Source organism: Eretmochelys imbricata, unplaced genomic scaffold (assembly GCF_965152235.1).
Source record: "Eretmochelys imbricata isolate rEreImb1 unplaced genomic scaffold, rEreImb1.hap1 Scaffold_35, whole genome shotgun sequence".
NCBI lineage: Eukaryota > Metazoa > Chordata > Testudines > Cheloniidae > Eretmochelys > Eretmochelys imbricata.
The window spans coordinates 263235-287939 of NW_027554347.1; the positions used below are offsets into that span (position 1 = coordinate 263235).

At 63.4% G+C, this 24705-nt stretch overlaps 2 protein-coding genes across 2 annotated transcripts; both read right to left on the reverse strand.

Moving 5' to 3' along the window:
• Positions 1-776: 776 nt before the first annotated feature.
• On the reverse strand, positions 777-11390 carry AP1G2 (adaptor related protein complex 1 subunit gamma 2). The gene is made up of 21 exons (XM_077806910.1): positions 11199-11390; positions 10216-10340; positions 9747-9888; positions 9473-9569; positions 8111-8187; positions 7627-7722; positions 7351-7431; positions 7175-7273; positions 6443-6498; positions 5485-5598; positions 5194-5334; positions 5046-5100; positions 4336-4458; positions 4108-4197; positions 3865-3992; positions 2763-2867; positions 2171-2291; positions 1837-1951; positions 1289-1455; positions 965-1063; positions 777-881 (listed from the first exon to the last, which is right to left on the reverse strand). The coding sequence occupies exons 1-21, from the start codon at positions 11388-11390 to the stop codon at positions 777-779; spliced, it is 2328 nt and encodes a 775-aa protein (XP_077663036.1).
• Positions 11391-15513: 4123 nt separating this feature from the next.
• Positions 15514-23546, reverse strand: JPH4 (junctophilin 4). Its single transcript, XM_077806911.1, has 5 exons — positions 23168-23546; positions 21287-22079; positions 18879-18997; positions 17782-18326; positions 15514-17139 (listed from the first exon to the last, which is right to left on the reverse strand). The coding sequence occupies exons 1-5, from the start codon at positions 23544-23546 to the stop codon at positions 17059-17061; spliced, it is 1917 nt and encodes a 638-aa protein (XP_077663037.1). The 3' UTR covers positions 15514-17058.
• Positions 23547-24705: the final 1159 nt, after the last annotated feature.

Consider the following 24705-nt stretch of genomic DNA (forward strand, 5'->3'; position numbering starts at 1 on the left):
CCCGGCTCCGCCCCCCGCCGCCCCCGCCCGATCCGGATTCCAGCCGCCGGCGAAACCCGCTCGATGGCATCGATCCTGGGTGGGGGGGAGGGAATCCGCCCTGCCCTGGGCTTCCCCAGCGCTTCCGAGCCGCCCTCCCCCCCAACCAGCCCCCCCAGGCCTGGGATCCCCCCTCCCCTCTGTCTGCCCCCCCCGCATCCCTTCCCTCCAGGCCTAGGATCCACCTCCCCCCCCCCCCCCCGCCAGGGATCCCCCCTCCCTCTGCTTCCCCCCCAGCCTCTCCTCCCCCCCAACCCGCCCCCCCAGGCCTGGGATCCCCCCTCCCCTCTGCCTGCCCCCCAACCAGCCCCTCCTGGCGTGGGATCCCCCCCTCCCTCTGCTTCCTCCCCAACCTGCCCCCCCAGGCCTGGGATCCCCCTCCTCCCACCTGGGATGCCCCCTGGGTCTGCCTGCCCCCCAACCAGCCCCCCCACCGGCCTGGGATCCCCCCTCCCTCTCCCTGCCCCCACTCCTAGTCCCCACCCCATGCTTGACGTCCAGACCCCTCCCTTTCTCACCAGCCCCAAACCCCAACCCAGGCAGTGCCCCCCCGCCCCGCTCCCCCCCAATGTACACACACTGGACACAGACTCTGTCTCCCCGGGTGGGGGGGGGCTGTTTTTATTTACGCAGCCCTCCCCCATCCCCCCATCTCTGTCCGGATCAACAGCGCCCCCTGGTGGCGGCTGGCAGGAACCATGGCCCGGGGGCGGGGTCCTCACAGCTGGGGGGGTCGGTCACTGCCAGGCAGCTGCAGGGAAGTCGTTGATCTCCAGGGTCTCCTGCACCGGGACCCCCGCGGGGGGCGTATAGGCCAGTCGCAGGCGCATCCGCAGGGGAGCCTGGGGGGAGAAGGGGGAGTCAGGGTGGGGGCTGTGAGGAGAGATATGGGGGAGGGGATCCCCGGGCTGATGCCCCCCCTCACCTGGCCGGGGTTCCGCACACGCAGCTGCTGGCTCAGGGGGGCCCCATCGGGGCCCGGCACCGACGTCCCGCTGGGGGCCTCCAACTGCACCTGCAGAGCCTGAGGGGTGGGGGAGTCAGTGGGGGGGCAACCCAGCCCCGAAATGCCCCCTGTTCCCCATGCTCTGCCCCTTCCTCTCCCCTCCCCCACCCAGCCCGTACCCCAGCCCCCCACCCTGCCCTATGGCTCCAGTTCCCCCTCCCCCATGCCAGAGATCGTCCCTGTCCCTAAGGCGGGACTCCAGTCCCCCCAGAGGGGGGCGGGGCACCAGGAAGGGGGGCTCACCTTGGGCACAGCCGCCTGGAGCAGGAACCCCGAGGTGGTGCCGGGCCGGGTGCGGCTGGCGCTGGCCGTGATGAGGAGCAGGTGGGGGTCGGCTGGGGGGCGCTGGAAGGCAAAGTCCAGCCGCAGCCCGTCCCCCTCCCACACCCTCAGCGGGGGGATCGGGGGTGCTGGGGGGGTGAGAGATTGACACCAAGGACTCACGGGTGCCCCCACTCCCCACTCCACAAAATGCCTCCACTGATTCCCAGCCCCCCCTTCATTCCTCACTGCCCCCACACTTGACCCCAGCCCCCCCCATTCCTCAACCCAGCCCCTTTCCAGCCCCCCACTCCTCACTACCCCACCTGATCCCAGGCCCCCATTCCTCACTGCCCCCACACTTGACCCCAGCCCCCCCATTCCTCAACCCAGCCTCTTTCCAGCCCCCCACTCCTCACCGCCCCCCCCACCTGACCCCAGCCCCCCTCATTCCTAACCCCCCCCCAGTTCCCAGCCCCCCATTCCTCACTGCCCCACCGCCTGACCCCAGCCTCCCCCCGATTTATCACCAGTTGTCACGTCTTCCAGCAAGTCCAGCAGAGATTCGGCCACAGGAGTGTCTGAGCCTGCGGGGACCAGGGGGTCAGCTGGGGGCCCCCCAAGGAGATCCAAGAGGTCAGCGACCTACAGGAGGAGAGAGAAGGTGGGACGGAGGTTGGGGGGGACAGGGAGTGTCTAGGAGCCCCCCAGCACAGCACCCCCCAGACCAGGCTGGGAGAAGGGGCATGGCCGGGACGCCCCCCCTCCAGCCCAGCGCCCCCCCAGACCAGGCTGGGAGAAGGGGCACGGCCAGGACGCCCCCCTCCAGCCCAGCGCCACCCAGCCCCGGGACACGTTCCACACCTGGCTGGGCTCCTCCTGAGCGGTGGAGGACGGCGCCCTCTTCTGGCCTCCTGGTGCAACAACCTCAGCTCCTTCCTCTTCCTCAGCCTTCACCAGCGGCATCTTCTCCAGCACAGACGCCCTGTGGGAATGAGCCTGAGAACCCAGGAGTCCTGGCTCCCAGCCCGCCCCCCACTACACCCCTCTCCCCTCCCAGACCAGGGGAGAGAACCCAGGGGAGTCCTGGCTCCCAGCCCGCCCCCCACTACACCCCACTCCTCTCCCAGACCCAGGGAGGGAACCCAGGAGTCCTGGCTCCCAGCCCGCCCCCCACTACACCCCACTCCTCTCCCAGACCCAGGGAGGGAACCCAGGAGTTCTGGCTCCCAGCCCGCCCCCCACTACACCCCACTCCTCTCCCAGACCCAGGGAGGGAACCCAGGAGTTCTGGCTCCCAGCCCGCCCCCCACTATACCCCACTCCTCTCCCAGACCCAGGGAGAGAACCCAGGAGACCTGGCTCCTAGCCCCCCCGGCTCCAATCACCAGCCCCCACTCTCCACCCAGAGCCAGGGATGGGACCCAGGAGTCCTGGCTCCCCGCCCTCCCGCTACCTGAGGTGGTCATATTTCCTGAAGAGGGCGTTGTACTCCACCGCCCTCTGCTGGAGCTCGATGTCATGGCAGCTGCCGAACACCGAGACAATCCGCCGGATGCGGCTGGGTGGAGACAAATTGGGGGCCCATCAACTTCCAGCGGTAAAGGGGGGCTAGGGGGTGAAGGGAAAGGCGGGGGGAAGAAAGGTGCCTGGAGATGGGGGGCAGGAAGGATTTCAGGGTGCATGGGGGAGCTGGTGGGGGTTCCAAGGAGATTTTGGATGCATGCACAACATTGGGGTGCTGCTGGGTTTGGAGCCACAGTGGGGACATGGGGTGCAGGGAGAGTTCTGGGAGGATTCATAAAAATCAGGGAGGGAAGAGAGGATTTTGGGGGTGCAGGGAGCATGCACAGGGATTCTGGGGTGTAGAGGGGATCTGGGGTACAGGGAATGTGCATGGGGATGTTGAGGGTGCAGGGAGCATACACAGAGATATGGGGTGCAGGGAGTATGCATGTGACATTGGGGTGGAGAAGGCATTCTGGGGGTGCAAGGAGCATGCACAGGGATTCTGGGGGTGCAGTGGGGATTTGGGGGTTCAGGGAGCATGCAAAGGGATTCTGGAGGTCAATGGAGATTTGGGGTGTAGGGAGCATGCATGGAGATTCTGGGGGTGCTGAGGGGGATTTGGGGTGCAGGGAGCATGCACGGGGATTCTGGGGTGCTGAGGGGGATTTGGGGTGCAGGGAGCATGCACGGGGATTCTGGGGGTGCTGAGGGGGATTTGGGGTGCAGGGAGCATGCACGGGGATTCTGGGGGTGCTGAGGGAGATTTGGGGTGCAGGGAGCATGCACAGGGATTCTGGGGTGCTGAGGGGGATTTGGGGTGCAGGGAGCATGCACGGGGATTCTGGGGTGCTGAGGGGGATTTGGGGTGCAGGGAGCATGCACGGGGATTCTGGGGGTGCTGAGGGAGATTTGGGGTGCAGGGAGCATGCACGGGGATTCTGGGGTGCTGAGGGGGATTTGGGGTGCAGGGAGCATGCATGGGGATTCTGGGGTGGTGAGGGGGATTTGGGGTGCAGGGAGCATGCACGGGGATCCTGGGGGTGCCTCACTCGATGTCCCCCGGCAGGCGGGTGCTGAGTTTCATGAGGGCCGTCAGGGCGAGGGCTCGCGTGGGGGGCAGCGAGAGGTGAGACTGCAGCACCCGCTCCAGCAGCGCCGGCACCTGCCCCTCCTCCACCTGTGGGGGGCGACACGGGGCAAGGGGTGAGCCGTGCCATTCCCCTGCTGCCCCACAGCCAGGCACCCCAACGCCCCTGACCCCGCCGCTCCAGCTTGCAGCCCCGCCCCCTGACCTGCACAGGCTCCGCCTCCTCGCAGCTGTCGGCTAAGAGAAGGTCGCCATACTCGCCGATGCACCAGGTGGCCACCTGCACCAGGGGTTGCTGGGGGAAAAGCAGGGTGGGGGACGACCCCCAAATGAGACAGTGGGGCTTAGCCACCCCCAAAACTGCCTGGCCCCGCCCCCCACCCGTCTCCTCCGTCCTCCCTTCTCCCCCTCCCCCATCGAGACCCCCCCTCACCTGGGAGATATCGCAGGCCAGTGCCCCATAGAGACGTCTCACGATGTAGGGGTGCAGCTCCCCAGCCCCCACAATCAGCTGGATCAGGCGGGAGACAGCATTGTCCGGCACCGAGGAGCCGGCCTGGGGCAGGGGAGACCTGGTTACCCGCTGCCCCCCACCCACCGGGCCCCCCATCCCTCCTTCCCCCTCCCCCAGCTCCTTCACCTCCCACAGAACCCTATCCACCCCTCCCCCCGCCCCCCATCTGCCCCTCCTCCCTGCCACTTACCCCAGTGCCCCTTCCTCCCCTCTCCCATCTATTCCTAGCCAGCCACTAATGAGTTAAAGAGCCCAAAGGGTCTAAAAGGGACCCTCTGTCAGTTTCCAGGGTGGGGCGCAGAGCCTGGAAACTGACATGGGAGGATGGCAGTGCCTCATGGGAGCCCCTAGAAACAGACATTGTCACAACTCATGTTCTATATGACACCTGCACCGTGACGGGAGAATACAAGCTCTTTCCCCCATCTCCCCCGGCCAACTATCCCCTCCAGCCCAGTCTCACCCCCACCCACAACCACGCTGCCCCCCGCCAGGTCTCTCCACATGCTCCCTGCACCCCGATCTCCCCGTGCCCCCAGGTCCCTCTGCATACCTCCTGCACCCCGATCTCCCCGCTGCCCCCCCAGACCCCTCTGTGCTCCCTGCATCCCGAGATCCCCGCCTCTCACCATGGTCAGCACTTGCAGCATGGTATCTATGTGCCAGCGTTTGTTTGGGGCAAATCTGGGGGTGACAAGAGATAAAAGGGGTGAGGGGGGGCCACACGGTGACCCCCTGGCCCCGCTCCCCATCATGCCCCCTGCCAGCCAGACTTACCTCTCGGCGGCGAAGAGCAGCCCAGAGGCACAGGGGGGCTTCATGGCCGGGGGGCAGGTCTCCAGGAACCCCAGCAGCTCCTGGGTCATGGTCCGGACGTTGGCGCCCGTCATCAGGGCCAGGCTGAGATCCAGGGCACGTCTGGGGGCAGGGAGGGAGGGGTCAGTTACTGGGGGCAGGGGGGACTGACGCTGGGCGGGGAGAGGGGGTCAGTCACCGGGGGGGATCGGTCACGGGGGGGGGGTCGGTCACGGGGGGCAAGAGGGGGAGGTCGCCCCCCCCGTGTCTCACCGGTGGATGGAGGGGTCCGGGTCGCGCAGACAGGCCAGCACGGTGGCCCGGTGCCTCTGGAGGGCGCTCTGCTCCACACGCACCAGCCGCAGCAGGGACATCAGGGCCACGGACCTGGGGGACAGCCCCCGCCCTGGGGTGAGTGCCCCACGTGGCCTCCCGGACGCTCTCCAGCCCCCCCAGCCCCTCCCTGCCCTGGCCCCCAAACTCAGATCCCCCGATCCAGCCACTGCCCACTGCACCCCCAAACACAGATCCCCTGACCCAGCCCTTCCCCACCCTGTACTCCCAAACTCAGGTCTCCCAACCCAGCCCCTCCCTGCCCTGGCCCCCAAACTCAGATCCCCCGATCCAGCCACTGCCCACTGCACCCCCAAACACAGATCCCCTGACCCAGCCCTTCCCCACCCTGTACTCCCAAACTCAGGTCTCCCAACCCAGCCCCTCCCTGCCCTGGCCCCCAAACTCAGATCCCCCGATCCAGCCACTGCCCCCTGCACCCCCAAACACAGATCCCCTGACCCAGCCCTTCCCCACCCTGTACTCCCAAACTCAGGTCTCCCAACCCAGCCCCTCCCTGCCCTGGCCCCCAAACTCAGATCCCCCCACTCAGCCCCTCCTCACCCCCCCAAACTCAGGTCCCCCAACCCAGCCCCTCTCCCGATCCTCCCAACTCCTCAAAACAGCTCCTCTCCACCCTCTTGGACCCCCACCAATCTAGCCCCACCCCCTCTCCCTTTCTCACCCAAAACCCAGCCCTTGCCCCTCATCCTCCCTGACCGCCCCACCCCCAAACCGAGCCCCACCCCCTGCTCCCTCCGTTCCCCCCCAACCCACTCCATCTCCACAGGGGGCTAATGTCCCGGACACCTGGGGACCTTTCCCAGTCCTGGTCTCTTCCTGCCCCCTTTCTTACTAGGGGCCACGGGGAGCATACCAGACGCCTGGGTCCTTTTACCTGATGTTTCGATCCCTGCTGAGGAGGAATCGTCCCAGAATATTGACAGCCAGAACCTGGTGGGGGGGGGAGGGGAGAACAGGGGGAAGAGGCTGAAACTGGAGACAACTTACCCCATTGGTACCAGTCCCAGACTGGGGGAGGGAAGCTGGGAAGGAGGGGATGGGGCAGAGCAGCCAGGGAATGAGCAGGGAATCAGATCCCAGGGTTAGAATACACCTAGGAGTGGGTTGGGTGGTGTTAACCTGCAGAACTACCCGCTACTGGATTTTAGCCCAAATGTTGAAGGGAGGGGGCTGGGAATGAGGGAAAGGGAGAGAGAATTGGAGGAGGAGTGGTGGGGCGTCGGGGAGGAATGGGGCAGAGAAGCCAAAGAATGAGTGGGGAAACGGGTCTCATGATTAGATTGCTTCTGGGGGCAGTTTGGGTGCATTGACCTGCGGAACTACCTGCTACTGGATTCGGGTCCGACTGGGGGAGGGAACGGGGAGCAGGGCAAAGAGAACAAATGAGTGGGGAGGAAGGAGGGGATGGGGCAGAGCAGGCAGAGAGGGAGTGGGGAATCAGGCCCCAGGGTTAAATGATGCCTGGGAGGCAGTTGGGGGGGCGTTAACCTGTGGAACTACCTGCTGCTGGATTCTCAACTGATTGGGGGAAGGGGGGAGCAAGCCAGAGTCCCGGGTGGAGGAGTGCTTCCCCCAATAGGTGGGCTCAGGTTTGTGCCCCCCGTACCCGCAGGCCGGGTGCCGAGTGCACCGCCGTGATGGTCAGGACCGTCTCGTACAGCACCGCGCTGCCCACGTTGTGCGAGGTCTCCGTGTTCATGGCCACCTGGCAGGGGGGACATGGGGGGGGTCAGTGCTGGCTCAGTGCTTGCTCCCCCCTCCCCCACCCCATGCCCCACCCACCTGGGCCAGGGTGTCGTTCATGGCCTCGCTGGCCTCCTCGCTGCCCTGTCCAAGGACTCTCAGCAGCCGCAGGGCGCGCACCTGGGGGGGGAAATTGGGGGGGTCAGAGAGGGAGGTGTCGGGGGAGGGTGGTGAGAGGGACCCCAAGGGGCAGGGGTGGTGGGGGGACTTGGGGGATGGCAGAGGCCTGGGAAGGAGTTGGGGGGGAAGTGTGTTTGAGGGGATGGGGAAGGGCAAGGTGGGGAGCACGAGGCTGGGGGGCAGGGAAGAGGGTACCTGCAGGAATGGGTTGCTGACCCCCATGATGCTGTGCTCCAGCGAGTACCCTGACACCTCCAAGTTGTGCAGAATCTCCACCACTCGGGGCACGGCCTGCAGGGGGAAGGGGGGTGAATACATTGCCCCCCATATCACTCCCATCACCCCCTCCCTTCTCTCCCCACCCACCCATATCCCCTACCACCCTCTGGGAACACCTATTCCCAGCTCTGGGAGGGGAGTGGGGTCTGGGGGCTAGGACTCCTGGCTTCTCTCACAGCTGCGTGAGGGGAGTGGGGCATAGTGGTTAGAGCAGGGAGTCCTGGGAGCCAGGACTCCTGGGTTCTCTCTCAGCTGTGTGAGGGGAGTGGGGTGTAGTGGTTAGAGCAGGGGGGTGCTGGGAGCCAGGACTCCTGGGTTCTCTCCCAGCTGCGTGAGGGGAGTGGGGCATAGTGATTAGAGCTGGGGGGTGCTGGGAGCCAGGACTCCTGGGTTCTCTCACCTTGCGGAAGTGATTCAAGACATCGGGCCTTCGCTCGCACATTTCCGTGATCAACAGCAGGGTGCCGTGAAGGAGGCCTGACATGAGGCCGACAGGTGTCAGTCAAGTCCCGGGGCTCAGGGCAAGGACTGTAACCCCCTGCCCCTTCTCTCTGGGCTGAAGTCCCTCACCAGGGCGTCAGTTAACATTTGGGGCTCCAGGACAATCTTTGGCAGGGGCCAGCTCCTCTGCGGTTGGGGGTCATGGGCCTACGAGGGTATTTTGCTGAGAGGGGTATGACCCCTAGGTGTGCCTCAGTTTCCCGAGGGTCTCCCTAGCCGCTGGGGGAGGGGGTGTTTGAGTCCATCTGGGTTGGAGTCTAAGGGACCAGGGAGGCCTGGGCAGACTCACTGCAGGTGGCGAGACCCAACCGTGGGACCCCGGGGGGGCGACACCCCCCATCTGCAGCACCCACAGACCGGTTTCCATGGCTGCTGCCAGGCAGCAGAGGGTCAGAGGAGGGGCTGGAGGCAGAAGGTCCCTCTAGGGGTCCATCCCTCCATCCCCACATGTCTGCTCCCCCCCCACCCTAGAAAGGTTGGGGTGGAAGGCCGTCCGGGGGCCCACGCACTGAGGCAGGATCACAGCGCAGGATGGGGGGGTTCTCCAGCGGGTTGCGGCGTTTCAGGGGGGCAGAAGTTCCCGGCGGCCGGGGGGGCACTCAGGATGGGGGGGCGTTTCGGGGGGAAGAGGTTCCCGGCAGACAGGGGGGTGGGGCACTGAGGATCGGGGGGACGGGGCGTTTCAGGGGGCAGAGGTTCCCGGTGGCTATGGGGTGGGGCACTGAGGATTGGGGGGACTGGGTGTTCCAGGGGGCAAAGGTTCCCAGCGGTTGGGGGGGGGGCACTGAGGATGTGGAAGGGGCATCTCATGGGGCAGAGGTTCCTGGCAGATGGGGAGGTGGGGCACTGAGGATTGGGGGGATGGGGTGTTTCAGGGGGCAGAGGTTCCCAGCTGCCGGGGGGGTAGGTCCCCGGGGGGGGGCTGCACTGAGGATGGGGGGGACAGTGCATTTTGGGGTCCCTCGCCGTGGCTGCGCTCCTTGAGGAGCCGGTTGGGGGGTGGGGCACTGAGGATCGTGGGGATGGGGCTTTTCAGGGGGCAGAGGTTCCCGGTGGCCAGGGGGGTAGGTCCAGGGGGGCACTGAGGATCGGGGGGACTGGGCGTTTCAGGGGGCAGAGGTTCCTGGCGGCCGGGGAGGGCACTGAAGATCGGGGGGATGGGGCATTTCAGGGGGCAGAGGTTCCCGGCGGCCGGGGGGGCAGGTCCCTGGGGGGGGGCAGCACCGAGGATGGGGGGACGGTGTGTTTCGTGGTCCCTCACCTTGGCTGTGCTCCTTGAGGAGCCGGTCGCAGATGGGGACGAAGATGTCGGAGAGCTCCGGGACTTTGCGGACCATGTGGACAGCGCAGGCTACAGCCTGGGGGGCAGAGGCGGGGGTTAGGAGTTGCAGGGGGGCAGGGATCTGGGTTATAGGGAGCAGAAGGGAGTGGGGGAAGGGGGAACAAGGGAGGCTCCGAGGGCAGAGGGATCGTAGGGGATGGGGGTCCCGGCGAGGAGGGGTTGGAGGCAGGGAGGTTGGGGGGTCCCCACTCACCTTCCTGCGCACAGGGGCCAGGGCGTCTCCCGCCAGTCGCTGCACCTCCCGCACCAGGTCGCGGCACATCCCGGCCGAGCCCAGGCAGCCCAGACAGGCCAGCGCCAGGCCCTGCACGCAGGGCGAGGGGTGCGCCAGGTCACTGCGGGGAGACGGGGTGAACCCTGAGGACTGGGCCAGGGACCTGGATCCCAAACCAGCATAGCCCAGCTCTCAGCCCCCCAAACCCCGGCCTGGACACCGCAACCCCTCCAACCTCATCCTCTGAACCCCAAATTCCTGTCTTCACTGCCCAGATTCAACCCTAGCCCCCCAAACCTCCAGTGCCCCATAGCCAGAAGCTCCCCTGACTTCCTGAACCCCCATATCTCAGCCAGAGACCCTCAGAATCATGAGCCCCCTTGGGGTCCCCCCAAATCTCCAATCCTCAGCCCCCCCAAACACCAGCCCTCTTGAGCTTCCCCCTCACTTCTTGATGCTATTGGTCAGGAGCAAGTGGGCGTCCTGCCTCTCGTCCAATAGGAGCGCAGCACCCAGGTAGCCTATCCGCTTCTGGTGGAATTGGGGTGAGGCCAAGAGCTTCAGACACTCCATCTGGGGGGACAAGGGGGTGCATGGGGTAGAGGGGATCAGTGGGGGGATGGGCAACAGGGAAGGGGAGAGGATGCTGGAGGAAAGGGACGCAGAGGGGTGCAACTGGGAGATGGGGGTACAGGGTGGGAGGATTGGGGGTGCAGGCAGTTCAGGAGCGACAGATGGAAGAGAAATTAACAATAATCTTAGTACCCATCTTGCCCTGCTGGGGTCCCTCCCGGGGGGAGCAGATGGGGGTTAGGGGTGCCGTGGGGTGATATTGGGGTCCCACCAGGCCTTGGGGCACAGCAGGGCAGGATTTGGGGGTCCCTGGGGGCATGAAGGGAAGATATAGAGATCTTGGGGGGACTAGAGGTGCAAAGGGGGTTATTGTGGTGTGGGGGTGGCAGTGAGGAGCCTTGGGGTGTGGAGGTGCAATGGGGGGCCTGGGTGTGCAGTTGGGGATATCAAGGTCTGAGGGTGAAGTGGGGGATATTGGGGCATGGAGGTCTGGGGGTGCAGTGGGGAATATCAGGGCCTGGGTGTGCAGTGAGGGTCTCGGGGTGCAGTGGGGGATATTGGGGTGTGGAGAGGCAGTAGGAGGTTGGGGTGCATTGGGGGATATCTGTGTGTGGGTGTCCAGTGGGGGACCTGGGGGTACAGTGGGGGAATATCAGGGTCTGGGGGTACAGTGGGGGATATCGGCGTGCAGAGGGGCAGTAGGAGGTCAGGGGTGCAGTGGGAAATATAAGGGTCTGGGGTGCATTGGGCGAGCTGGGGGTGCAATGGGGCAGTAGGAGCTCTGGGGGTGCAGTGGGGGATATTGAGGTGTGGGGGTGCAGTGGGGGCCTGGGGTATATCAGGGTGCGGTTCCCATACCTGGCCAAAGTGGGCAGGGTACCCCAGCAGGTGGATGTAGAGCAGTTTGGTGAGGTTGGTGGTGCCGGCCTGGGGGTCCCCGGTCCGAATGGCCCCCCGGATCCGGGCACACTCCCGCTGCACCAGCTCCTGCGTCCGCGCCCCCCGCACTCCCCGGATTAGCTCCGGGAGCGTCATGAGGGGGTCCCCCATCCTGGGAGGAGAGAGAAGGGGTTACTCCCCAGACACAGCGGCCCCTAACTGAACCCCGTATCTCAGTCCCCCCGCTCCCCATCCCCTCTCCCTCACTCCCTCCCCCCCACACCTGGGCCCTGCCTCCACCCCAGTGCCCTTCCCCCACTCCCCACGTCTCTCCCCCCACAGGTCTCCCGGGGCCCATTTCCCCCTCCATGACCCCATCCCCCCACTCCCCTCACCCCTCCCTTCCCGCCCGCCACGTGCACCTGGGCCCCCTCCCTCTTTGCCCCCCACATTTCCTTTTCCCCAGTACCCCACACCAGACCCCCTCCTGTCACATCCCTGGGCCGCCGCCTCCCCGTCACCTGCCTGCTCTCCTAAATCAGCCCCTCCCCCTCCATCTCTCCAGGACGGGGGGAGCTCCGCTTCCCGGCCCCCCCTTACCTGCCTGTCTCCGGACTTCCGCAGAAGACCTCACCTGTGCGCTGCGCTCACCTGGAGGCCGGCGCCCCCTACTGGCCGCGGGACGGAACTTCACCCATTGAGGCCGCCGGGAGCCGGAGCCGGAGCCGGAGCCGGAGCCGGGGAGGGATTGGGGAAGCAAAAACAGGGGGGATAAGAGGCAACTGGGGAGTTGGGGGAGCAAAATTGGGGGTTGGGGGGGGCCTGGGGGTTCTGGGAAAACGGGGAACAGGGGACGCACTGCTTGGGGGTTCGGCTGGAAGCAGGGGGTGGGGCAATAACTGAGAGATTGGGGGTTCTGGGGAAAATGGGGGAGTCTTTGGGGGGAACCGGGGGGTTCTGGGAGCTACTCGGTTTTCGGGGGGGGGTTCTGAGGAAGCGGGAGGGGCTTTAGGGGGAGCTGGGATGTGTCGTTCCATCGGGACCCCCCCCTTGGGGGCACTGAGCTCAGTGCGCGTGGGACCGGGGCAGAGCAGCAGCCGCGGTCGCCTGGGTCCCACCCAGGGAGAAGGAACCTGGCCCATCCCCCTTCGACCCCAGCCTCGGAGGGCGTGTGGGGCTAGGGGCAACCCCCAGGCTCTGCAGACACTACAATCAGGGACACTAGGTAATGAGGGGCTGGGAGCCTGCCCGGGCTCCTGGGTTCTCTCCCTGGCTCTGGGAGGGGAGTGGGGCCCAGTGGGTTGGTGGGGGCTGTGGGCCCGGACTTCTGGGTTCTCTCCCAGACTCCTCTGTGTTGGTGCTGAGTGATGATGCCCTTGACGGGCTGGGGGTGCTATTGGTGGGGGCCATGGCCTCTCTCTGGTTGTGGGAAATAAGAGCCCCCCAAAGAGCCCACAGTCCAGTCCCCCAGCCCTGAAGTCCCTCTCCTCACCCCTGGGCTGGAGTGGAGTGGGGGGGGGGCTGGAGTTGAGGGGGGCAGAGCTTATAAAGTAGGGGGAACCCAGGGTCTGTACAGAGTCAGGGTCCCTGGGCAATGCGGGGTCCCCTATGCCCAGGTCATTACAACATCTTCCTCCCCCCCCCGTAGTATCCAACCCCTCAGATTGAACCCCCTGAGCCCCCGTTACAGATGCAAGTCCCCAGCTCCAATCTTGATTAGTCCCCCAGCCCCTGGGGGAATCCAGACTGACCCCCACCCCTGCCGAATGCTTGAGCTGTCCGGTCCCCACCCCTCAGGGTCTCCCTCCTCAGACCCGCTCTCCCCGTTCTGTCAACAGGTGCCATGTACAGGACCCCCACCCCGTGGAGAGGCGCTGAGATGGAGGGTCCCTAGGGGGGCATCATCAGGGGGTGTTTCTCACACCCCTGTCAGGGCTGAGATGAGGACTCCCAAGTGCGTCGGTCAGAGGAGGGTCCAGGAGCACCCCCAGGACCCTGGAGGTGGGGCGAGGCCCAGGCTGGGCCATGGGAAGAGCAAGACGGATCATCTGCCAGAGACCTGCACCTGCAGAGACGCTGGAGGGGCATGGGGCAGCCTGGTGGGGGCACCAAGGGGCCCTTTCCCATAATCCTCCAGGGCTGGGAAGAACTTCACGGGGTATCCCTGAAGAGATGTCAAGGGGACCCTTCCCAAAATCCCCAGGGGCTGGGTAAGAACATGGGACAGCGTTGTGGGGAGCAGACGGGGCCACATCTAGGGCCGCCAAAGTCATGGAGATGGTTGGAGACCCCAGCATGTTGCTGGAGAGATGCCGGGGAGGGGGGACCCTTCCCAGAATCCCTTAGGGCTGGAGACCCCAGACCCCCTGCCCAGAATCCTCAGTGTGGTAACAGCCAGGGCAGCTTGGGGACCCCGACAGGGGACCATCCTCTGGAGGGGGTGCCCCAAGCGGACATCCCCACCCGGGCAGCCCCAGACACGACAGGGGCCCTGATCTCGGCTGGAGTCTGTGCAGCGCCCGGCACAATGGGGCCCTGTTTTCAAGCTGGAAATAAAACCCATTGTTAACTAGGAGAGAATTCCTGACGGGAACTGCTTCATTCGCCAATGTCTGGATGCTTTATACATCTCAGGGGTCTCAGACTCAAATCACCGCGAGGGCCACATGAGGACGAGAACATTGGCCCGAGGGCTGCACCACTGACACCCCTCCCCCTGCTTCCCCCGGCCCCACCCCTTCCATAAGACCCCGCCCGTGTCCCATCTCTTCCCAAAGTCCCCACCCCAACTCCGCCCCCTCCCTGCCCCCATTCCAACCCCTTCCCCAAATCCCCACCCCGGCCCTGCCTCTTCCCCTGAGTGCATGCATCCCTGCTCCCTCCTGGAAAGTCCTGAGCGCCGCCAAACAGCTGTTTGGTGGCAGGAAGTACTGGGAGGTAAGCGGAGGAGCGGGGACGCGGCGCGCTCGGGAGGGGGGAGGAGCAGGGGCTGGGGCTGAGGCTGAGCTTGGCTGCTGGTGGAGTCGGCGCCTATGTCCACCTATGGCATAGGAAATAACTCTGCCGGCCACATGTGGCTGCGTTTTTGAGACCCCTGATTTATACCTAGACCAGGCGGCTCTGTCCACGTTCCTCTCCAGCTCGCCCATCAGATATGGGCTGGATGAATCACGCCGGTCTGTATCAGATGGACTACGACCCCCCCTAGCCTCCGTACCCAACTGGCTAACAACCACGCTCCCAACTCTGCTAAGTTACCTCCAGCCCTTCCCCTTAAATTGCTAGCTTCAGGAATCCTGTCATTTTGCCTTCCCTCTAGGCCATTCCCAGCCCCGGGAAAGGGAGCCCATGAACCACAGAGGGGGTGAAAAGCCCCAGAAATGGAACATTTTTTGCTTTCGTGGTTTGCTCGAGGTCCTGATGGCTGATTTCTCTGCCCTCGGGGGCCACGTGGTTGTAATTATAGTGGGTGGGTTAGAGTTGGAGGGTTGGGAGCCAGGACTCCTGGGTTCTCTCCCCAGCTCTGGGAGGGGAGTGGGGTCCAGTGGTTGGAGGGTTGGGAGCCAGGACTCCTGGGTTCTCTCCCCGGCTCTGGGGGGGCGGGGGGATGTCTCTTTAAGACGATAGAGACACTAAGGAGTCCTCCAGCCTCCTCCCAGAGCGTCCTTCTCTCTCCCTGCGCGCCCGCTCTATCTTGCACTGGATGGTCGGAGCCTCTCTGGGAAGCGCCGTCTCTATGGTGAGCGGCGGCCGCTCTCGGATGCGACACCATAGAGCGCGCGGAGCCGGGGGCGGAGTCTTCCCCGCCCAGCGGCCGCGATCGGGGAGCCCGGACTCCTGGGTTCTCTGCCCGGCCCCTCGGCAGGGGTTAGAGCCCGGGCTCCTGGGTTCTCAGCCCGGCCCCGGGCGGGGGTTAGAGCCCGGGCTCCTGGGTTCTCGGGCGGGGGGTGGGGGTTAGAGCCCGGACTCCTGGGTTCTCGGCCCGGCCCCGGGCGGGGAGCGGGGGTTAGAGCCCGGACTCCTGGGTTCTCGGCCCGGCCCCGGGCGGGGAGCGGGGGTTAGAGCCCGGACTCCTGGGTTCTCGGGCGGGGGGTGGGGGTTAGAGCCCGGACTCCTGGGTTCTCGGGCGGGGGGTGGGGGTTAGAGCCCGGACTCCTAGGTTCTCGGGCCGGCTCTGGGCAGCAGTTAGAGCCCCGGGGAGCCCGGACTCCTGGGTTCCCAACATGAAAGAAGACGATGTCAGTCCATTTCCCCTTTTTTTTATTAATATATTTTTATTAAATTTCTCATTTTTTAAATCTGCAAGACTGTTTGTGTTTTCAATCCCAAAGACACGCTATAAGAAATATCCCGTGGAAAAGGCAATCCGGGGAGGGGACATTGGATCAAGGCCGGAGCAAGGGAGGAGACAGCCAGCAGGGAGGGAGGTAGAAAACTGCAGGGCCATGGGGATTGGAGTTGATTATACACATTCCCAATACACTGAGCATCCTCATGCATTTTCTGGGGACCGAGAGGGAGATTCCTGCCAGGGGGTGTTCCCCAAAGGGCCTCCCAACTTCCTAGCCCTGCCCTGGGTGATTGGAAGGGATGTATCCTCCACAGCTATACTGCCCCCCTCTAAGTCAACAAGTACCTTGGGGTATCGTTGCGTTCCCCTCCCATGGTCAGGCAGGCTCATTGGCCCAAATCGTGTCTCCCTGCCTTCCAGAAGGTGGGACTTCTTGTTTTGCACCCACCAATCTCTGCAAAAAGGCAGGACTTCCTGCTTTGCCCCCTTTAGGAGTATTTTCCACCCTCTGGAAGGCAGAAATTCCTGTATTGCACATCACGTCCCTTTAAAAAGGTGGGACTTCCTGTTCCACCGCTCAGCTGAGTATCCTCTACCCTGCCGAGGGTGGAACTTCCTGTATTGCACCGTCACATCCCTACAAAAGGCAGGACTTCCCGTTTCTCCCCTTCGGGGGGCGTTCCCGACCCATTTCCTTTATTGCACCATCACATCCCTGCAAAAGGCAGGATTTTCTGTGTTGAACGCTTGGGGTGGCTCTCCTGTAGGAGGAACTTCCCCACCCTCCAGTAAATGGTGTTCTACACTACGAGTTCCCCACTAAGCCCACTAGGAGGCAGGATTTCCTGTCTGACCCCTTTAGAACCATCCTTCCAAAGGTGGGACTTCCTCTTTTGCCCCACTAGGTGTAGCAGCTGCCCTCGACAGCCTCGCACCAGGATTGAGCTCCCCAGTCACCCCCAATGGCAGAATTGCCCCCTTTACCCCCTTTTTAAATTTAACTAGTTATTTCATTCAGACGCAGCAAGAAAAGTCATTAAAAAAGCAGAAATAAAAGTTTGCCATTTTTGTTTGTTTTTGGAGGGGTGGGGAGAGCACGCCCCCTGCTGGGATTCCCCTCCACTCCCAGGCGTGGGGTCCCCCATCCCCAATTTACTGAACTCCAAAAGAAGGAGTGCATTAAGGGGAAAGGAACCTCAAATTTCAAACGGGGGGGGGGTGTTTTTTTGTCATGGTCTCAGACAGAGAAAGAGAAATCTACTAGAAAGAGCCCTTCATATGTAAACAATCTAGAGAGAGAGAGAGAGAGGGAAGGGGGCAGAGCAGGAATGGAGGAATGAAAGACACAGACCACAAAGAATGGGAGAGAGAGAAAGAGAGAATAAAATAGGAGAGAAGAACAAGTGAAAGAGAGAGAGAGAGGGAACAAGAGAGGAGAGAAGAAAGAGAGAGAGGGAATGAGACAGAGTGGCAGAGAACGAGCAACAGGTAGGGTGGGGGAAGGGGCAGAGGGAGGGGTCCGGTGGGGAGCTGCCCCCCACCCCCGTCTCAGGTGAGAAGCAGAGAGAACAGGTGAGCCAGGCAGATGTCAATCAACACGACAGCCAGAACCACCAATGGGTGAGCTCCCTGCAAGGGAAAAGGGAGGGGTGAGACACGCCCCTCTGACACCCCGACCTTACCCTCTCCTCAAACACCCCCTTCCCACATAACCCCACCCCAGCTGACACTGCAGCCCCCCATACACCTCCCAACTCCCCAGCCTCAACCCCCCCTCCCCAAACACACCCACAACTTTCCACCCCACATCCCCCACCCTCCACGTGACTCCCAGCCTCTCACTCTGCTCTAACCCCCTATACCCCTGTCCCCTCCCAGAGCCAGGGATACAACCCAGGTGTCCTGGCTCCAAGCCCACTCTAACCCACCAGACCCGCAGCCCCCGTCCCCACGGCCAGTTCCTCCCAGCACCCCCCACTGCAGCTCTGCTGGGCGGGGCTGAGATGCTGCAGTGGGGCGGGAGGGATGCTGGACGGAGGATGCAGTTGCTATGAGACAGGAGCCAGGACATCAGCCAATCCGTGGAGCTTCACTAGCTGGGCCACGCCCACAACCCCCCCTCCCATCCTGACAGACTCCTGGGTTCTCTCCCAGCTTGGGGACGGGAGTGGGGGCTAGTGGCTGGGGGGGAGGGGCTGGGAGCCAGGACTCTTGGGTTCTCTCCCAGTTCTGGGAGAGGGGGAGATGGGGGTGTCCCTTTGCCCCTCTTACCTGTCTCACGGCTGCGCCTGTCTCCTTCACACCCTGAGCCGCAGCCCCCCTCCCTGAAGGCAGCTTGTCAGCCCCCAGTCCAGAGTGCCCCGGGGGTCCTGCCACCTCTGACCCCGCCTGGGGCTCCCCAATATCCAGCTGGTGGAGCTCTTCCTCGTAGTCCTCTTCCTCGTCTTCCTCCCGGAGGCTTCCAGAGCTGCCGCTGGGAGGGGTGCCCACCAGGGGGCGCCCCGGATCCCCCTCCTCCTCGTCCCCCTCCCACAGTTCCTCAGGTGGGAACCCCGGTGTCCGGGCAGGGAACCTCCGGCACCCCCACTCATCCTCAGGGTCTGATGCATCCGCAGGGGGCACTCGAGGGAGTCCCCCATTCTCCAGAGGGTGCCAAGTCCGACGGGGGTCTCCCCTCCAGGGCTGCAGTGGGGTGGGCGGGTAGCTGGGGTCTGGGGTCACGTCCGATGGGGTGACCCCATTTTCATAGACCTCCGGGCTGTCGTATTCTAACAGGTCCGTGTCGGTGCCTTCGGAGTCCAGGCGGGTCCGTGGCTCTGGGTTTTTTTGGGGAGAGATAAAAGGGGAGTCAAGAGTGGGTTTCTGTTGATAGACTCCCACAGGGTTCAATGCCCCCCCCAAATTCAGCCCTCCCCCCGACACTGTCAGAAGAATCCAGGTTTGGGGGTGCAGGGAGAAAAGGGATGTGGGGGTCAAGAATTGGGAGGCAGAGACAAAATGGGTGCCATGGGGTAAGAAAGGGTGTTCAGGTCAAAATCACCCCCATACAAGCATGGGGAGGGGTGGATGCCCCTTCTGCAATATGGGGGAGCCCACAGGCACACTTGTACAGAGAGGGGGCTGGGGGGCTTCCCGGCAGACCCAGGATTAGAAATATGTATGTATACATATTTTTTCTTACTCTATGTTCCATTCTATGCCACCGATGAAGTGGGTTTAGCCCACGAAAGCTTAGGCTCAAATAAATTTGTTAGTCTCTAAGGTGCCACAAGTCCTCCTGTTCTTTCTGCGGATACAGACTAACACGGCTGTTACTCTGAAACCAGGATTAGGGGCTCCCTCTTCCCTGCCCTGCTCCCCAAACTCACCAGGGTCATCCAAGATGGGCTGAAGATCCTGGGCCAGGATCTTGGCCACTCGAGCCGCCTCCACAGCCTTCTCGGCGGAGGCCAGCGCGGCCGTGGCCTTCAGCCGGGCATCGGCTGCCCTGGGGAGAGGGTCAGGGTGGGTCTCTGTGGGGTGGAGCCTCCCTGGTGTCAGCGCTGCCCCTCCCCCACCCAACCCCGCCCACCCATCCTGCACCCATCCCCAGTGCAACCCAACCAAACCCTCACCCTAACCCTCAGCATCCACCACCCATCCCCATCCATCCTACCCCACAGCCACCATCCCTTGCCATCACCCCACCCCCCCAACCCCCACCCTGAGCCCCAGCACCCATCCAGACCCACCCTGGGCCCCAGCACCTGTTCCCACCCATAGTTACTGATCACACACCCTGGCCCCAAGGATCACCCACCCACCCATCCCTATACAGCCCCCAGCCCCCAACTTGCCCCTTCACTTCACCCAGTCCCCAATGCCCTCCCTTTAATTCCCAGCCCTCTCCCCGCTCCATGCCAGGGGAAGTGCCCTTCCCCCACCAGCAGCCCCCCCTCCCCTGGTCCATGCCCAGTGGATGCTGCTGCTCCACTGTTTCCACAGCAACCACCAGCCAATCGCTGTTGCCATCACCCGGTTGTCTAGGAGACCAGGCAGCCTCTGCCAGGCCCTTGCATACACTCCATGTAACCTGTCTTCCGCACCCCCAGCCCCCAACCATGCCCTCGCTGGGGATGGCAACATGGCGGGGGGGGAGAGCAGGGAATGGGGGGGGGAAGAAGAAAGAAAGAAAAGAAAGCAAGACAAAATGAGACAGAAAACGAGCCAGCCAGCAAAAGAAATAATTAGCGAAAAGCAACAAGAGAGGAGAGTGCCAGAGGAAAGGAGAGAAAAGCAAACTCCAGCCAGACAGAGAGGAGCCATCGTCGCTGTTTGTTGGCAGAGCCAATGTCTCAATTTCAGTGCTGGGCAAGGACACAAGTTCTGACAGCCAAGTCCATCCACCCACCTGCCTTCCCCATGCCAGCAAGAAACCCAGTAGTCTCCAAGGAAGCACCTCAGTATGGTCAAATTTGGGCAGTAGGGCCTTCCCCTCCAACACCTCAGTCTCAGCAAGGCCTCCACACCATTCACACAACCCCCCAGCCTGTCCTCCATCCGGACCAACTGGACAACTTTCAAGATGGCTGCCCCAACTGGGATCATTAGAACCAACTTTCAAGATGGCTACTCTTGACCTCCCTCTTGACCTCACCCTAATGCAGGGTGAGTTCCCCCTTCCTGGTAGGGATGAGACTTCTCCTGCAGCCCCTCAGCTGGCCACTGGGACCTCCCGGTTCATTTGCCTACTGGGACTCCATTGTTAATTAGTTCCCATCCAGCCCCCGTCCCACCCAGGCATGCCTGCAGGGTGGGCGGCTCACAGAATAACCCATGTGCCTCTGGGAGAATGGACACGCTGGCGTTCCATGGTCATTTCAACCAGCTTTCAAGATGGCTGCTCAGTTGGGGAGGTCACTTGAGTCAACTTTAAAATGGCTGCTCAGCTGAGGTGGGTTTGAACCTGATTTCAAGATGGCTACCCCAGTTGAGGACCACTTGATCCAACTTTCAAGATGGCTACTCTGTTGGGTTGGCTTGAGCCAACTTTCAGGATGGCTACCACTTGGCGGTGTCACTTAACCCAGGTTTCAAGATGTCTACCCGCTCGGGGGATCCCTTGAGCCAACTTTCAAGATGGCTGCCAGTGCCCCGCTCACGAGCTCTCCCCATCGTGGACTGAGGTCCCCCTTCCCAGGCAGGAAGTGAAGGTTCAGGAAGGAGGGAAAATGGCAGCTGGGGAGGTGGTTGTGGGACAAGATGGTGTGGATGGAGGAATTATGGCTTTGGGCCTACTGAGACCTACAAGGCCTAGCTGAAGCCTGGGCCTTGTCTAGATTTGTGGCCAGGAGAAAAGGCAGAGTTCTGGGGTGTTTTTGAGGGGTGAATCCCAGGACCCCCAGAGGGCTCCCTGCCCAAACCCCTGAAGCCCCACTCAAACCCCAGTCCCACTGCAAGCCCCAGAGCGTAACAGGGTGTGTTATTGAGACACACACCCACTGCCCCCCACCCCCAGCCATTCCTCTACATCTCCCCTCCCCTCCCTCAGCCTCCTACATCCCCAATCCCCTACCCCCCTTACCCCCCAAAACTCACCCCATGCTCCGCCTCCACATCCCCCACTCGTCCATGTCCCCCATTCTCCTGCATCCCCTATGTCCCCCACCCCATGCTCCCCTCCATAGTCCCCCTCCCCCCACGCCCCCTGCACTCCCCCACCCACACCTGACCGCTCCCAATACTCCAGCTCCCCAGCACCCCACGGCCCGCCAGTGCCCCCCGTCTGCCAGCTGACCTGGTGGCCGCCATCTCCTGCTTCTGCCTGGCCAGGCTGACGGCCCTGCGGGCCATCTCCACCGCCCGGTCCACCTTCTCCTTCACCTTGCTGCGCCGGAGCGGGATGAGGTTCTTGACCTTGCCGCTCACCAGCCGGTTGAGCTTGTACTTGCCCTCTTCCTTGGTGCCGTCGGGGTAGGTGGTGCGCCCGTAGCCATGCCGCCGGTTCCCCAGCCACTCGCCTTCGTAGCGCAGCCCATTGGAGCGCCGGCTGACCCCGTAGCCGCTGCGCCGGTCAGCGCGCCACTCCCCGGCATACACCTCGGTGGAGGAGCCCTCGATGGCCAACCGTGAAGGCATCTCGGGGGGTTCGGTCTCGGCGTAGCTCAGGGTGGTGGCTTCGCTCCCAGTCGAGCTCACCCCAGCTTCGCTCTTCAGCGAGCCCCGCTTGCTGCCCAGGGAGGCTTTGGACTCGGCTCGGCGCACCCGCAGGCCACTCAGCAGCAGGGAGCGCCGGAAGAAGAAGCTCCCCGTCTTCTTCTTGGCCCCCTTGGGGAAGCCCGGGTCGCCGGGGAAGGCCAGCACAAAGCCGCCGCGGGAGCCCGAGGCTGGGCTGTCCCCCGGGAGCAGCGGAGGCGGCAGGGGAGGGGGCGGGAGCGGAGGAGGGGGCACGCCGGGGTCGGGGTCGCTGCGGAGGGAGTCCAGCGAGGTGCGGCGCAGGGAGCACACCAAGGCAGCCTGACGGTAGGGGGCGCTCTGGCGAACACCGTAGCCGTGCCGCTTCCCGGCTTGCCACTGGCCCTGGTAGGTGCCTGCAAAGGAGGCACGGAGCGGGGCAGGGTTAGAGGAGGGGAGGACAAATCGGCGGGGGGATGGAAACCGGGCAGACAGAAGGAGGAAGTGAATGTGGAAGTGGAGGGCGGGAGGAAAGTTGGAACTGCAGGGATAGATGGGTGGGTGATGGACCTGGCTGGCTGGATGGAGGGAGGGAGTGTGAAGCCACAGGGATAGAGGGGTGGGTGATGGACCTGGGTGGATGGACGGATGGAGGGAGGGTGGAGCCGCAGGGATAGAGGGGTGGGTGATGGACCTGGATGGATGGATGAATGGATGGATGGAGGGAGGGAGGGAGGGAGGGTGAAGCCGCAGGGATGGAGGGGTGGGTGATGGACCTGGGTGGATGGACGGAGGGAGGGAGGGTGAAGCCGCAGGGATGGAGGGGTGGGTGATGGACCTGGGTGGATGGACGGAGGGAGGGAGTGTGAAGCCGCAGGGATGGAGGGGTAGGTGATGGACCTGGATGGATGGACGGAGGGAGGGAGTGTGAAGCTGCAGGGATGGAGGGGTAGGTGATGGACCTGGCTGGATGGACGGAGGGAGGGAGTGTGAAGCCGCAGGGATGGAGGGGTAGGTGATGGACCTGGCTGGATGGACGGAGGGAGGGAGTGTGAAGCCGCAGGGATGGAGGGGTGGGTGATGGACCTGGGTGGATGGACGGAGGGAGGGAGTGTGAAGCCACAGGGATGGAGGGGTGGGTGATGGACCTGGGTGGATGGACGGATGGAGGGAGGGTGGAGCCGCAGGGATAGAGGGGTGGGTGATGGACCTGGGTGGATGGACGGAGGGAGGGAGTGTGAAGCCGCAGGGATGGAGGGGTGGGTGATGGACCTGGATGGATGGACGGATGGAGGGAGGGTGGAGCCGCAGGGATAGAGGGGTGGCTGGCGGATGGATGGAGGGATGAATGTGAATGCAGCAATGGAGCGCAGAACAGAGCAGGAGAGCGGATGGAGCATGGGCCTGTGCATGGACGTGGTTGGATGGAGGGAGCGCACAGCTGAACAGATAGAACCCCCCTTTCCCTCCCCCCCCCCCCGAGCTGGCACCCGTCTGCCCTCACCTCCGTCAGCGTAGGTCTCGGTGCCGTAGCCATCCTGGAGCCCGTCCCTCCACATGCCCTCGTAGGTGACCCCGGAGTGGCTCTCCCAGACGCCAGCCCGGCCCTTCAGCCCATGGCTCCACTCCCCCTTGTAACACCACTTGCTCTTGCGCTCCACGCCCAGCCCTTCCCGCTTGCCCTGGCTCCAATGGCCCTGGTAGGTGTTGCCGCTGGGCCAGGTGTAGACACCCAGAGACTCGAACCCACGGCGCCACTGCCCGCTGTACTCGCCCTGTGCCCCAGGGCCGGTGCAGACCCCGTACCCGTGTGCCCGGCCCTCCTGCCAGTCACCCACGTAGCAGCCGCCATCGTCAAAGTCGAACCTGCCCCCGTGGGACATGCATGTAACGAGGCCCCGCCTCTCCCGGCGCCGGCTACCCACAGGACCCTGCGCTCATAGCCAGGGCCAGCCCCACCATGCGGGGCTGGCTGTAGGTGGCAGGGTCAGGGTGGCATCTGTAGTGGGAACTTCCACTCCTCCGACAGGCGGGCAATGGGACTAACAGCCGTACGTCAGTCCTGGAGTTCTTCCCCTACAGGCGGGCTGACAGTCGCACGCCACTCCTGGCTTCCTGCCCCTTACAGTCGTAGGCAGATCCCCAGCTTCTCTGTCTATGGGCAAGTAGTGTAGCTACAGGTGAATGAAGAACCAGGAGTTCTCCTCCTACAGGTGGACAGTGGAGCTACAGCGCATGCCAGTCCTGGAGTTCTCCACCTACAGGCACATGGTGGTAGTGGTGGGGGGCGGGGGGAGGGGTTTACAGTCGGAGAGCGACCTCTGAGTTCTCTGGCTACAGGTGTGCACTTCAGCTGCAGTCATACACAAATGCCAGACATCTCCACCTACAACCATTCAATGGAGATACGGTCATACAGACGTCCCGGAGTTGTCCCCTACAGGCGTACGGCAGTGTTACAGTGGTACAGAAGTCCCAGACTTCTCCGCCTACATGTGTAAAGTGGGGGTCAGTCATACAGCAGTCCCAGACATCTTTGGCTACAGGCGTATGGTTGCTTCAACACCTACAGTAATCTGGCTTTGGCTATGGCTGTATGGTGCCCTACAGTAAGACTACAGCCCATAATTCTGTAGCTATGGGGGTATGGAGGCTGTCTGATTACACCTGTACGTGGCTCCTGGAGTTCTCCGGTCACAGATGTAGTATGGTCCTGGAGTCCATGTGTTACAGGCAGACAGTGGCCTCCAAATCTGCAATGACTTGGTTCTGGCTCTGTGCTGCCATGCTGTGACCTGGGAGTCTCTGTATCTTACAGGCGGATGGCGGCTGGAAGTTCTCTGGCTACAGGTGTGCAACAGTCCTTGATTTCTCCAGCTATAGGCATACAATAAGTCCAGGGGTCTTCTGTGACAGGCGATCCCTATGTTCTGTAACTACAGGTGTAAAGTGCTCCTGGAAGTCTTGGCTACAGGTCTACAGCCATCCCAGAGTTCTCCGGCTACAGGCGTACAGCGGTCCTGGAGTTCTCCAGCTACAGGC

Excerpts from the sequence above, each read along its gene's own strand:
- JPH4 (XM_077806911.1), bottom strand. The coding sequence starts at position 23,546 with ATGTCCCACGGGGGCAGGTTCGACTTTGACGATGGCGGCTGCTACGTG. Across the intron at positions 18,998-21,286 it reads CAGGAGATGGCGGCCACCAG|GGCAGCCGATGCCCGGCTGA; the intron begins GTCAGCTGGCAG and ends CCCTCTCCCCAG. Across the intron at positions 18,327-18,878 it reads GCCCATCTTGGATGACCCTG|AGCCACGGACCCGCCTGGAC; the intron begins GTGAGTTTGGGG and ends AAAAAAACCCAG.
- AP1G2 (XM_077806910.1), bottom strand. The coding sequence starts at position 11,390 with ATGGGGGACCCCCTCATGACGCTCCCGGAGCTAATCCGGGGAGTGCGG. Across the intron at positions 7,723-8,110 it reads TCTTGAATCACTTCCGCAAG|GCCGTGCCCCGAGTGGTGGA; the intron begins GTGAGAGAACCC and ends TTCCCCCTGCAG. Across the intron at positions 882-964 it reads GTGTGCGGAACCCCGGCCAG|GCTCCCCTGCGGATGCGCCT; the intron begins GTGAGGGGGGGC and ends TTCTCCCCCCAG.